Here is a 13322-nt window from a genome sequence, read left to right on the forward strand (position 1 = left end):
TGTAATAAAACGTCCCAAGGAGCATTATAAAACACTGACACCGAGCCACATGACCAAAAGCTTGATCAAAGATGTAGGTTTTAAGGAGGGTCTAAAAGGAGGAAAGTGAGGTAGAGGTGCAGATTTTAGAGCACTAGTTGTTTAAAATACCATGTTTCACAATTACTTTCTGGCTGTTGGAACTTCAGCTATCTGAAGAACTGTACAGGCCAGTAGGCTGTGTTTCAGCTTCCCTGTGGCTAGAAAATATGGCAGCCCCAAAGGTAGCAGTGAAAACTGCCCCTGATCACACCAAACAACACCCCACTGGACGTGGTTAGCAAATTCTGCTACGTTGGGTCCATGGTGACAGACAATCTGTCCCTTGATGCAGAGCTCGATACACGCATAGGGAAAGTAGCTACCACCTTTGGCCGACTTGTGAAACGCGTATGGAATAACACCAAGCTGACCCTTAGGATCAAACTGATGGTTTATAAAGCCTGTGTTCTCAGCACCTTGCTGAATGGCTGGGAAACATGAGCGACCCATCTTCAATGTCTGTGGCACATTATGGGTATATCTTGGCAGAACAAAATCACAAATGCTGCAGAGCTCCCAAGGGTTGGCACTTATCAAACTGAGGTGGCTTCGGTGGATCAGACACGTCTGCGGGATGGAAGATGGTCACATACCCAAGAACCTTCTGTGTGGTGAGGTAGCTGGGGCTAGATGACCAGTGGGGCGCCCAAAGCTCCGCTTGGATGCTTGCAAGCATGACATGAAGGCCCTAAATGTCAACTATTGTACTTGGGAGTCACTAGCTGGCGAGAGGGAAATGGTGACACAGCCTGTGGACTGGTGTGCACTACCACGATGACCAGTTGCTACAGCAGCTTGGCAACAGGTGCCGTCAAAAACAACTCACAGCTTCACGTGTAGCACTTGCCTCGCAAGGATTGGCCTTCACAGCCAAAGGTGCACCGAGAAATTACCCCACTTAAATGGATTGTTTGCTGCGTGTCCATCATCCTTCATAGATGGAAGGATGCCAAACATGTCGGTCAGAGGCAGGTATACACATTGGAAGTAGCGAATGTTACACAGAACCTTGAGGTCCTTCTGAAACAGCAGTCTGGTGATTTTCCTGAGTGCATCTCTTTCTGGTTAAGTTGAAAGCAAATTTCATTTGCATAACAATTATACATACAGTAAATATTCTTTCTATAAAGTGATCGAATTGGTCAACTCAGTTTATCATGTTCTTCCTGGTATGTTCTGCCAAAACTTTACTTTTAAGTAGGAAACTTTGGGGCTGCCATATTTTCTAGCCACAGGGAAGCTGAAAACACAGCCTACTGGCCTGTACAGTTCTTCAGATATCTGAAGTTCCAGCAGCCAGAAAGTAATTGTGAAACATGGTATTTTAAACTAGTGCTCTAAAATCTGCCTGTAGCAATTGTCTGAACAGCCTCACCATTAATCTGATGCATGGCCATAAATGAGTTTTTGTGGACAATCATAATCTTGTCTTTTTCTCCTGTTTGTAGGTTCAAAAAGAAGCTACTGAATTACTGAAATTGATCAGCAAACGGGGTTGAGCACCATCTCAAACCAATCAAATGTATTAAAGCAGCCCCTCTGCCAGTGAATTTTGTGTTACAGGGTTAATTTTGAAAAATAAGTTAATTGATTTTTCAGAAGAACAGTAAATTGAAAGGATTATTAAATGTTCGTAATCACAGAAGAATTCTACATAATGAAATTGTACAGGCCTGACAGCATTGACCAAATAAAAAGTGTTTATATATAATATATATTATTCACATGTGCTATTGCATATTTGTAAAACACAGTTTGTGCAGTAGATAACTCGATGAACAAAAAAAGCAGTGAATTAGAATTGCAGAGCTATTCAGCTCTAGCTTGTTGCCTCAGGAGAAAAATGGTACAAGGCCCAATGTCATTGGAAATCTGACAATGCCAAAGGCAAAAATCACATCACCTATTGTGTGTAGCGATGCACTTTCAATGCTCAGGTTTCCAAAAAGAAAAATTCTTCTAAAAGATAAATTCCCAAACTTCAAATGAAATGAATCACCAGCAAGCCCATTGACTGTCAATCCATTCTGTCTTTTGATTTTATGGTTTTTAATTCTTCAATACATGTGTGTGGTCTAGAACCACTCTTATGCAACAGCTTGACAAAGGCTTTCATATAGGGAAAAAATAAAAGATAAATATACATCAAAAAGAAAAGGTCAAGAGGAGATGGCTATTCCTTTTTACTAAGTGATTTTTCTACCTGTAATTACTGGTCAGGTTTAAAGGGGGAAGTTTTATCTTGAGTACCTGACAGAAGATGAATAAGAGTTTCAGTGGTAATCCTGATCTACCACAGCAGTGACCACCTATTTGGGTAATGATAACAACTGATCAATTTTGCAAACAGCAATTGTTATAAGTTCTTTTCTGTGACTACAATTTTTTTTAAATTGCAATGGGAAAAATTGACCAAACTCCAAATATTTACAAATTAAAAACTTTAATGGAATTTACAATGTTTAAATTTAAAGCATTACAAATGTTACATTTCAAATGTCCATATCTCCCCATTCACTGCAAGGAAGCACGGTGTGTTAGAAGTTGCAGTTTCATATAATTCACAATTATTTTAAATAGATTTTTGTTACATGTAGTTAAGTAAATGCCCTCAATACTGGTGAAACTATTTTAAAATCAACAATTTATTACATATTTTGAAACTTCTGCATTTAAGAAAAAATAAATCACTTGATATCTCTAGGAAGAATGAAGGCCTATATTAGAAATTATATTTCAAAGAAAAAGAAAACAAACCTATGCATAGAATGCAATTTACACAACAGCCATTAAAAAGCATGTATAACATAGCAATGGGAAAACTAATTACACAACATTCCTTACAATGTGCAAAACTTGTATTTTTGATTTTTTAAAATTCCTGATTGATAAATGTAACTCTTCTAAAAGGCTGAACATAAAGCAGCAGAGGTAATATTTTGCATAATTACTGTGAAAATTGTCCACATTTGCTTCTTGTATATAAAATTACATTAGTATTACGGGGTACTGCTCAGTACTTCTGCTTTTCTTTTTTTTTCAGTCTGCTATACTCGAGACACACATAAACGGTAACAACACAACAAGGAAGTAAAAGAAAACCTCATGTCAGCATTTACAAATTCTATGAACTCAACAAGCCAGCAGCATTAATTCTAGATATTTGACAGTGTTTGGCAAAAGCCTTAAATACTTTAGTGACAACCATGCAAGAAATAACCCTGACAGAGTTGTTACATCACTGGAAACTGATCTGCAGGGCATGTGTTTTCTTCTGGAAGATGCAGCTTATACTAAGGGGGCCTAACAGCACACTTACCAGATCTCCAAGTAAGCTCTATAAAACTAGAGCCATTGATATTCCAGCTGTTTCTGTTTTTAAAAAAAAATCATTCTATGTTTCAGAAAGCAGCCAAATTGTTTTCTCCAAGACACTCATTTTAAGGGAAAACATAGGTATGTAAAATACTATGTATGGTTCAGGACATAATTTGCATAATGATTCAGGAAGAAAAGCAGCTCAGTTCTATAGAATTTCAGAAGTAAATTACTTCTCTAGGCAAACAGCTTATATACAACGGTAGGCATCTGTGCAACTGTAGATGGCTGGACACGAAACAAGAGTACATTGTGACATCAAGAATATCTGCTGCATCTATTCCTGCCCAAATCCTTCAGTTTCTTCGATTGCAAAAAGCAGTTTCTCTTTCAACTGTTCATAGCTTTTGTAAGGCGGCAAGTCCAAGCGATTAAAACTGTTAAAGAATACATTAGATAAATGAATATTTGGCTCAATTTGAACAGCCATGTAGATGTTCTGAATAAATTTCAAATCAGTCAGACTACAGGTTTACCACAGAAACTGCTACAGAATTCCTATTCTCTCTCAGTACTGGGTGGCCCAGCATGGTCTGTATCTCTTCGGCCTCAATTTAAATTTTGCATGCAACTGATGCAATGAAAGACTTCTTTCTCTCAATTAAAGCAGTTCACAATCAGAGAAGCTGAAAAGATGTAGAAAATAAAAATCATAATAGTGGAGGGAAGCTTAGCTTTTTTGAGGTTGGGGCTAAAGCATAGAGTTAGTGCATAACTGAGTGTTTTGTCTTTGCTGTGCTGTGTCTGATCTGAGTGGGTTTGACAGAAGAATATAGACTGTATAACACCCTCCTCAACAAACAGCAAAGAAACAAACATAAATCTGTTCTTAAAACTTATTAATGATTGCTGTGGCAGTAAGTGTCTGGTCCAAGTGTGACCAGGCTATTTGCACTATGGGCAACATAACTATTTTTCTATCATTCCTTTGTGGTTTAATGAACTGGTTGCATAATTATATCAATCTTGAGTTCTGGTATTTAAATCTGAAAACACTGTCCTTGGGAGCCAGTTTTCAATAAGAGTTAGTTTTTTTTTTGCAATGTGGAGTTTCATCTCATGATGAATGAACAGTGGGACCTAGCTACAAAAGCAAAATACTGCAGATGCCGGAAATCAAATAAAAACGAAATGCTGGAAATATGCAGGTCAGGCAACATCTGTGGAGAAAGAGTTTAACGTTTAAGGTTGATGACATGTTAACTGTTTTTCTCTCCACAGATGCTGCCTGACCTCCTGAGTATTTCTAGCATTTTCTGTTTTTATATTAGCCAGACCTAGGTGGTAGGTTAAAAAAAAAATATGCCACAAGTAAAGCTGGAATAATAGAATTTAGTTAGAATGGGCTAAAATGTTTTTTTAAAATGAAAGCTACCTCTGACATTTGGGTCTATTTAGAAACATAGGAGAATAGGAGGAGTAGGCCATTCGGCCCTTCGAGCCTGCACTGTATTCAATACGATCATGGCTGATCATCCAAACTCAGTACCCTGCTCCTGCTTTCTCCCCGTATCCCTTGATCCCTTTAGCCCTAAGAACTATGACAACAGGCATTTATAGTGCACCTTTAATAGAGAAAATGGCCTATGGCTTGAGAGAGGAGGAATAGTATAGATAAAAGAATGAAGGCAATCCACAGTGCGTGAGTTGGGGATGTTACCGAAATCTTGCATCAAAAAGATGTTTTATGAAGATTTTTAAAAAGTGAAAAGAGAATTGGAGAGGGATGGTGAACTCCACAGAGAGAAACAGACTAATTGTGGAGTGACAGAAGGGGAATGCCAGAGGGCTGAAAGGCATGGAAAATTGCAGATGGGCTGGGAAAGTTCATGGAATGATTTGGAGAGAAATACTTTAAATTCAATACTTTAAAGTCCCCTGCAAAGGGACTTGGGTGTCCTTGTTCATGGGTCACTGAAAGCTAACATGCAGGTACAGCAAACAATTAAGACAAATGGTATGTTGGTCTTTATTAGAAGAGGATTTGGGTACAGGAGTAAAGATGTCTTACTGCAATTATTTAGAGCCTTGATGAGACCGCATCTGGAGTATTGTGTGCAGTTTTGGTTTCCTTACCTAAGGAAAGATATACTTGCCATAGAGGGAGTGCAGTGAAGGTTCAAACTAATTCCTGGGATAGAGAGATTGTCCTATGAGGAAAGATTAAACAGACTGGGCCTTTATTCTCTGGAGTTTAGAAGAATGAGAGGTGATCTCATTCAAACATACAGGGTAGATGCAGGAAGGATGTTTCCCCTGGCTGGGGAGTCTAGAACCAGGGGACACAGTCACAGAATAACGGGCAGGCCATCTAGGACTGAGATGAGGAGGAATTTCTGCACTCAGAGGGTGCTGAATCTTTGGAATTCTTTGCCCCAGAGGGCAGTGGAGGCTCCGTCATTGAGTATGTTCAAGACTGAGATCGATAGATTTTGACATATTAAAAACATCAAGGGATACAGAAATAGTGCAGGAAAATGATGTTGAGGTAGAAGATTAGCCACGATCTCCTTGAAAGGCAGAGCGGGTTTGAAGGGATGAAAGGCCTACTCCTGCTCATATTTCTTATGATCTTATTCAATCCTTAGGGGACAAAGAGATTATGCATTTCAGAGAAGATGGAGTGATGGAAGATGTACTTTCAAAAGGCAATTGATAAAGACCCAATAGTAGGCTTGACACCAAAACTGAAACCCATGGAATAAAAGGGGCAGTAGCACCATGGATACAAAATTAGCTAAGGGATAGAAAACAGAGAATTGTGGTGAATGGCTATTATTCGGACTGGAGGGAGGTATTCATTGGTGTTCTGCAGGGTTCAGTGTTGGGACCACTGCTGTTTTTGATACAGATTAATGATTTGGACTTGGAGGTACAGGACTTAATTTCAAAATTTGCAAATGACACTAAACTCGGAAGTGTGGGTAACGGTAAGAGATAGGAATAGACTTCAAGAGGACACAGGTTAATGGAATGAGCAGATACATGTCAGATGAAATTCGCACAATAGTGTGAGCTGCCACATTTTGGTAGGAAGCATGAGCAGAGACAATGCAAACTAAATGGTACAATTTTAAAGGGAGTGCAAGAACAGAGACCTGGGGATGTTTGTGCATAAACCTTTAAAGATGGCAACACAGGTTAACAAAGCAGTTAGGTTAATAAAGTATATGAGATCTGAGCTTTATAAATACAGGCAAAGAGAGTTTTGTTAAATCTATATAAAACACAACAGATGCCCCTCTACATTGCTTTCATTGATCTCACCAAAGCCTTTGACCTCGTCAGCAGACGTGGTCTCTTCAGACTACTAGAAAAGATTGGATGTCCACCAAAGCTACTAAGTATCATCACCTTATTCCATGACAATATGAAAGGCACAATTCAACATGGCGGCACCTCATCAGACCCCTTTCCTATCCTGAGTGGCGTGAAACAGGGCTGTGTTCTCGCACCCACACTTTTTGGGATTTTCTTCTCCCTGCTGCTTTCACATGCGTTCAAATCTTCTGAAGAAGGAATTTTCCTCCACACAAGATCAGGGGCCAGATTGTTCAACCTTGCCTGTCTAAGAGCGAAGTCCAAAGTACGGAAAGTCCTCATCAGGGAACTCCTCTTTGCTGACGATGCTGCTTTAACATCTCACACTGAAGAGTGCCAGCAGAGTCTCATCGACAGGTTTGCGGCTGCCTGCAATGAATTTGGCCTAACCATCAGCCTCAAGAAAACGATCATGGGGCAGGACGTCAGAAATGCTCCATCCTTCAATATTGGCGACCACGCTCTGGAAGTGGTTCAAGTATTCACCTACCTAGGCTCAACTATCACCTGTCTCTAGATGCAGAAATCAACAAGCGCATGGGTAAGGCTTCCACTGCTATGTCCAGACTGGCCAAGAGAGTGTGGGAAAATGGCGCACTGACACGGAACACAAAAGCCCGAGTGTATCAAGCCTGTGTCCTCAGTACGTTGCTCTATGGCAGCGAGGCCTGGACAACGTATGTCAGCCAAGAGCGACATCTCAATTCATTCCATCTTCGCTGCCTCCAGAGAATACTTGGCATCAGGTGGCAGGACCGTATCTCCAACACAGAAGTCCTCGAGGTGGCCAACATCCCCGGCTTATACACACTACTGAGTCAGTGGCACTTGAGATGGCTTGGCCATGTGAGCCGCATGGAAGATGGCAGGATCCCCAAAGACACATTGTACACCGAGCTCGCCACTGGTATCAGACCCACCGGCCGTCCATGTCTCCGCTTTAAAGACGTCTGCAAACGTGACATGATGTCCTGTGACATTGATCACAAGTCGTGGGAGTCAGTTGCCAGCGTTCGCCAGAGCTGGCGGGCAGCCATAAAGGCGAGGCTAAAGTGTGGCGAGTCGAAGAGACTTTGCAGTTGGCAGGAAAAAAGACAGAAGCGCAAGGGGAGAGCCAACTGTGTAACATCCCCGACAAACAAATTTTTCTGCAGCACCTGTGGAAGAGCCTGTCACTCTAGAATTGGCCTTTATAGCCACTCCAGGCGCTGCTCCACACACCATTGACCACATCCAGGCGCTTACCCATTGTCTCTCGAGATAAGGAGGCCAAAGAGAGACATAAAACACCAGTTCGGTCCCAACTGGAGTACAAGGACTTGAAGGCTTTGGAGAGGGTAAAGAAAAGATTTACTACAATGGTGCCAGGGAAGAAGGATTAGTTATGTGGACAGACTGGAGAAGTCCTTAGAGCAAAGGTGGCTATGCATAGGTTCGATAGATTTAAAATCATGCAAGGTTCAGATAAAGTAATTAAGGTGAAACTGTTTCCAATGCCTGAAGGGTTGATAATCAGAGGGCACAGATTTAAGGCGATTGGCAAAAGAATCACAAGCAACATGAGGAAAATATGTTTATGCAACGAGTGATTCCTGCCTTTCCTTTTTGGCCTTCTTGTCTCGAGAGACAATGGGCAAGCGCCTAGAGGTGGTCAGTGGTTTGTGGAGCAGTGCCTGGAGTGGCTATAAAGGCTTTATAACGAGTGATTAGAATTTGGAATATAGTATAGGATGATGGATATAGATTCAATAGTAGCCTTCAAAAGGAAATTGGACAAATAAATGTAGGATAAAAAAATTGCACTGATATGGGAATGAGCTGGAGAAGTGGGACCAACTAATTGCTCTTCAAAGATGGGCCGAATGGACTCCTGTGCTGAACTATTCTATGGTGGACTTGCTACTGAATAGGATCTGAGATGTAAGTTTTGAATGGAGTGCATTGAAATTGGAATACCAAATCTGGAGGTGATTTTAAAACAAGTGTCAACATGTGAGGGTGAGGCAAGGGAAGATGATATTGCAGAGGCAAAAGCTAGTAGTCTTGAAGGATAGGACGTCGATCTTGAACAGGATTCCAAGGTTTCAACACTTGTTCAGTGTCAGCAAGTGAACAGGTGGGGGTGGTGAAGGTAATTAGTGGCAAGGCTATAAATAATGACCTCAGTTTTCCCACTACACAGAAGAAATTTTAAATCATCTACAACTTGATATCAGGAAGCAGAGAAAGGTTCAAAGATGGAAAGAAGAGCTGGATGTCACTGGCCAGCTGACCCTTTGCCTGCAGATTGTGTCACTGAGGCACAGCAGGTCGATGAGGAGCCATGGACACTTAGGGAGATTCTGGTGGTGCTGGTGCAAGTGTAAGAAGAAAAGCTATTGTCACAAATGCATTGGTTACAGAGGGGAGAAAAGTTAAGGGATAGGCAATAGAGAGGATATACATACGAACATACCGAATTAAGAGCAGGGGTCGGCCACTCGGCCCCTCGAGCCTGCTCTGCCATTCAATAAGTTCATGGCTGAACTGATTTCTCTACATTACCACCGGGTAATTAGCATTTCCCTGCTGGACCAGCAGGCAGTCTAGGACTTAATGTTTTATGAAGGCATCACATCAAAGCATAATACAAAAATAAAGATAATTAAGGTTCCGATCATTACTCACCAAGTATGACTTCTGGGCAGCCATGTTTCTTTACCAACCTTCTCAATGCAAAACTTCTGAGGACCATTACTCCCTGTTTGAAATAATCAATAATCATCACTGGCTAATCAACTGCATTGCTTCGTCAAGATTTTATGTTGCCATGCAAGGTTAAACATTATCAGAGAGTCACATATGGGGGCAAGTAAGGAGCTTAGTTCAGTTTGTACATTGAGTGCACAAATATTTCCTAAGTGCAGCACTTCCAACTAAATTATTGTGGCAAGTGGTTCTGCAAAAATAGCAGACACTTTATTAAATGATAATTTTTCTATTAATTGTTTTATTCATTCCCAAGATGTGGGTATGGGTGAGCCTTGCATTAATTGCCCAACCTAGTTGCTCTTGAAAAGGTGCTGGTGGGACTATCGACTGCTTTCTAAGCTACTTAAGAGAACTAGTAACATATTGCACATCAGACGTTTCAACCCCTTGCCTGCCAGGAACATAAGTCCTCATCAGCCAATGTACTGGTCTACCCAGGGCTTTGAATCCCCACCAGCATTTTTTTCATCATCTTTTCCCTGCCCAAGTCCTGAGCTTCACTGGCCCAAGCTTCCCACAGTTTATGTTTGCTAATCTCTGGCATGCTTTTAAAATGAATTATTACCCTCCCCAATACAAAAGCAAAATACTGTAGATGCTGGAAATCTGAAATAAAAACAGAAAATGCTGGAAAGTCTCAGAAGGTCTGGCGGCATCTGTGGAGAGAAACAGAGTTAACATTCCAGGTCAATGACCTGACATCTGACTAAACACATCTGACAGTAGGTCTTGAACCTGAAATGTGAACTCTGTTTCTCTTTCCAAAGATGCTACCAGACCTGTTGAATAGTTCCGACATTTTCTGTTCTTATCCTCCCCGCTCTTCTTCCCAAACTCCTCATCTTCACTTTATGTTGCTGCTCAACCCACCAAATCCCAATGCTTCCCTCCCCATCTTCACCACCCCTACCCCACATCCATGGTCTTATTTTATCTTCACTAGTTTTCTGGAATGGAATCAGAGGCTGGCAGTACCATTTGCCTTGACCACACAAAACTTTGCATCCAAATGTCAGGTCTATTAATGGGAGGCATAGACTAAAGGGAAGGAAAACTGGAATAAATTAACCTTGGCCACTCTTGTACACCTCACAGTGGCTGGTTATAGAGCAGCAAAGGTATAGGAACTGGACACGCTGGCAATCTAATTAGGCAGAGATCATGTGTTATGCCGAAAACATAGGAGAAAGTAACAAACGGAAATGAAAAATAAATAAGCATTCTCATAGGGTAGCTGAGCAGCATAATGATGTGAGGATATCAGAGATCCCCACAATTAAAGCATTTGATCTTAGTCATGTAATCAGACAGCCCATACACTACAGGCAAGAAAAAAACTGCAGTTTTAAACATGAACACAAAATGCACAATGTACATAACCCTTGTTATTGCAAATGAAAATTACAAGTTAAACATTTTCATATAAAAGTACATTACAAATGTTTTTATAAATCAGGTATTAAATTGTTTTACCTTGAATTAATCTGCATTATTTGTCTGTACCAACCTAATTCAGAGCTTTGGAAACTAGTTTAGATGCTGAAGCAACATAACTGTAGTCCAGCCACAGAAGTTACAATAATAATTGAGTAGTTATCCTTACCCAGAAGCTCAGCAAATCCTCCTAATGGTAAACGGCAGGTACCGGTGACAAACTGCATCAATCGTAAACGCACCTCATTGTCCATCTCTTTCACAAACTGGAAAACAAATACTTAAATTCACTTGTGAGGCAGTATGGTTCAAACCTATAAAATCCTTTTTAGATGTTTGTGAGCTACAGTACAAGCTGTACAGTAAACTGCAGAATGTAATTGCAATTCAGGATGGGGTAACCACGGAATATGTTAAATAAGGTTGGTGAGCTGCAGGCACAGAAAGCCACGGGGGAAGACGATGTGGCGATGATAGAGACCTGGCTCAAAAAAGGGCACGACTAAAAATTGCTGGATACAATGTGTTCAGGAAAGAAAGGCAGGGAAGGTGGGGAAGGAGGAGAGGTGGCAGTATTAATTAAGGAGAATATTACAGTGTTGGAGAGAGAGGATGTCCTAGAGGGGTCAAGGACAAAACCTATTTGGTTAGTGCTGAAAGATAGAGGTACCATTACTCTACTGGGTGTATTCTATAGGCCACCAACTAGTGGGAATGATATAGACGAATAAATTTGCAAGGAAATTACAGTGCAAAAACTATAGAGTAGTGATAATGGGGGGACTTTAATTATCCTAAAAAAGACCAGGATAGTAATAGTGTAAAGGGCCGAGAGGGGGCAGAGTTGCTGAAGTGCGTCCAGGAAAAATTCTAGATCAGTATGTTTTCGGCCCAATGAGGAAGGAAGCATTGCTGGATCTGGTTCTGAGGAATGTGGCATGTCAAGTAAATCAAGTGTTAACAGGAGAACAGATAGGGGACACTGATCATAGTATCATAAGATCTAGATTAGCTATAGAAAAGAGCAAGGAACAACCTAGAGTAAAAATAATTAATTGGAGGGCCAATTTCAGTGGGATGTGAATGAATCTGTCCCAGGCAAATTGAAATCAAAGATTGGCTGGCAAAACTGTAACGAACAACGGGCTGCCTAAAAAGAGGAGATGGTTCAGGTACATTCCCACTAAGGGGAAAGGTAGGACAAACAAAGCCAGAGCTCCCTGGATGATGAAAGATATAAAGAATAAGCTGAAGCAGAAAAAAAGATGTGTATGACAGACATCAGCATGATTATACAAGTGAGAACCAGGCTGAATTGAGAAAATTCAGATGGGAAGTAAAAAAAGAAATAAGAAGCAAAGAGAGTATGAGAAGAGACTGGTAGCTAAAGTAAAAAGGAATCCAAAAGTCTTCTAAAAGCACATACATAGTAAAAGAGTAAAAGAAGGGGTGGGGCCAATTGGGACCAAAAAACAGACTTAGGCCCAGAGGCTGAAGTACTGAATGAGTCTTTACCAAGGAAGATGATGTTGCCAAAGACACAGTGAAAGAGGAGGTAATTGAAACACTGGATGGTCTAAAAATTGATGAAGAGGAAATATTAGAAAGGCTGGCTGTACTTAAAGTTGATAAAGTTATCAAGACTGGATGGGATGCATCTGAAGATACTGAGGGAAGTAAGGTTGGAAATTGCAAAAGCACTGGCTGTAATCTTACAATTCTCCATAGATACAGAGGTGATGCCACAGGACTGGAGAACTGTAAATGTTACAACCTTGTTCAAAAAAGGGTGCAAGGATAAGCCCAGGAGTTACAGACCAGTCAGTTTAACCTCGGTGGTGGGAAAGCTTTTACAGACAGTATTCTGGGACAAAATTAAGTTACTTAGACAAATGTGGATTAATTAAGGAAAGCTAGCATGGATTTGTTAAAGGCAAATCATGTTTACCTAATTTGATTGAGTCTTTTGATGAGGTTGGCTGATGAAGGGAACACAGTTGATGTGGTGTATATAGACTTCCAAAAGGCATTTGATAAAGTGCCACATAACAGGCTTGTCAGCAAAGCTAAAACCCATAGAATTAAAGAGACAATGGTCGTATGGATATGAAATTGGCTGAGTGACAGGTTAACGGAGCATAGTGGTGAACAGTTGTTTTTTGGACTGGAGGAAGGTATACAGTGGGGTTCCCCAAGGTTCAGTAACAGGACCAATGCTTTTCTTGATCTAAATGAATGACCTAGACTTGGGTGTGCAGGGCACAAATTCAAAATTTGCAGATGACACAAAACTCAGAAGTATTGTGAACTGTGAGCAGTTAGGGCGGCACAGTGGTTAGCACCGCAGCCTCACAGCT

At 40.8% G+C, this 13322-nt stretch overlaps 2 protein-coding genes across 5 annotated transcripts in view; one reads left to right on the top strand and one right to left on the bottom strand.

The window, feature by feature from the left end:
* Positions 1-3451, top strand: part of rmdn1 (regulator of microtubule dynamics 1) — a 40125-nt gene extending 36674 nt beyond the window's left edge. For both annotated transcript variants that reach the window (XM_068031655.1, XM_068031656.1), the window contains exon 10: positions 1530-3451. In XM_068031655.1, the coding sequence (XP_067887756.1) occupies positions 1530-1580 (51 nt within the window). In that variant the 3' untranslated portion in view covers positions 1581-3451. The remainder of the gene's footprint in view (positions 1-1529) is intronic.
* Positions 2508-13322, bottom strand: part of LOC137369917 (NEDD4-like E3 ubiquitin-protein ligase WWP1) — a 170367-nt gene continuing 159552 nt past the window's right edge. For all 3 annotated transcript variants that reach the window (XM_068031653.1, XM_068031651.1, XM_068031652.1), the window contains 3 exons: positions 11135-11231; positions 9448-9520; positions 2508-3836 (listed from right to left, as the gene is read on the bottom strand). In XM_068031653.1, coding sequence (XP_067887754.1) covers positions 3737-3836; positions 9448-9520; positions 11135-11231 — 270 coding nt within the window. In that variant the 3' untranslated portion in view covers positions 2508-3736. The remainder of the gene's footprint in view (positions 3837-9447; positions 9521-11134; positions 11232-13322) is intronic.

Source organism: Heterodontus francisci, chromosome 5 (assembly GCF_036365525.1).
Source record: "Heterodontus francisci isolate sHetFra1 chromosome 5, sHetFra1.hap1, whole genome shotgun sequence".
Classification (NCBI taxonomy): Eukaryota; Metazoa; Chordata; class Chondrichthyes; order Heterodontiformes; family Heterodontidae; genus Heterodontus; species Heterodontus francisci.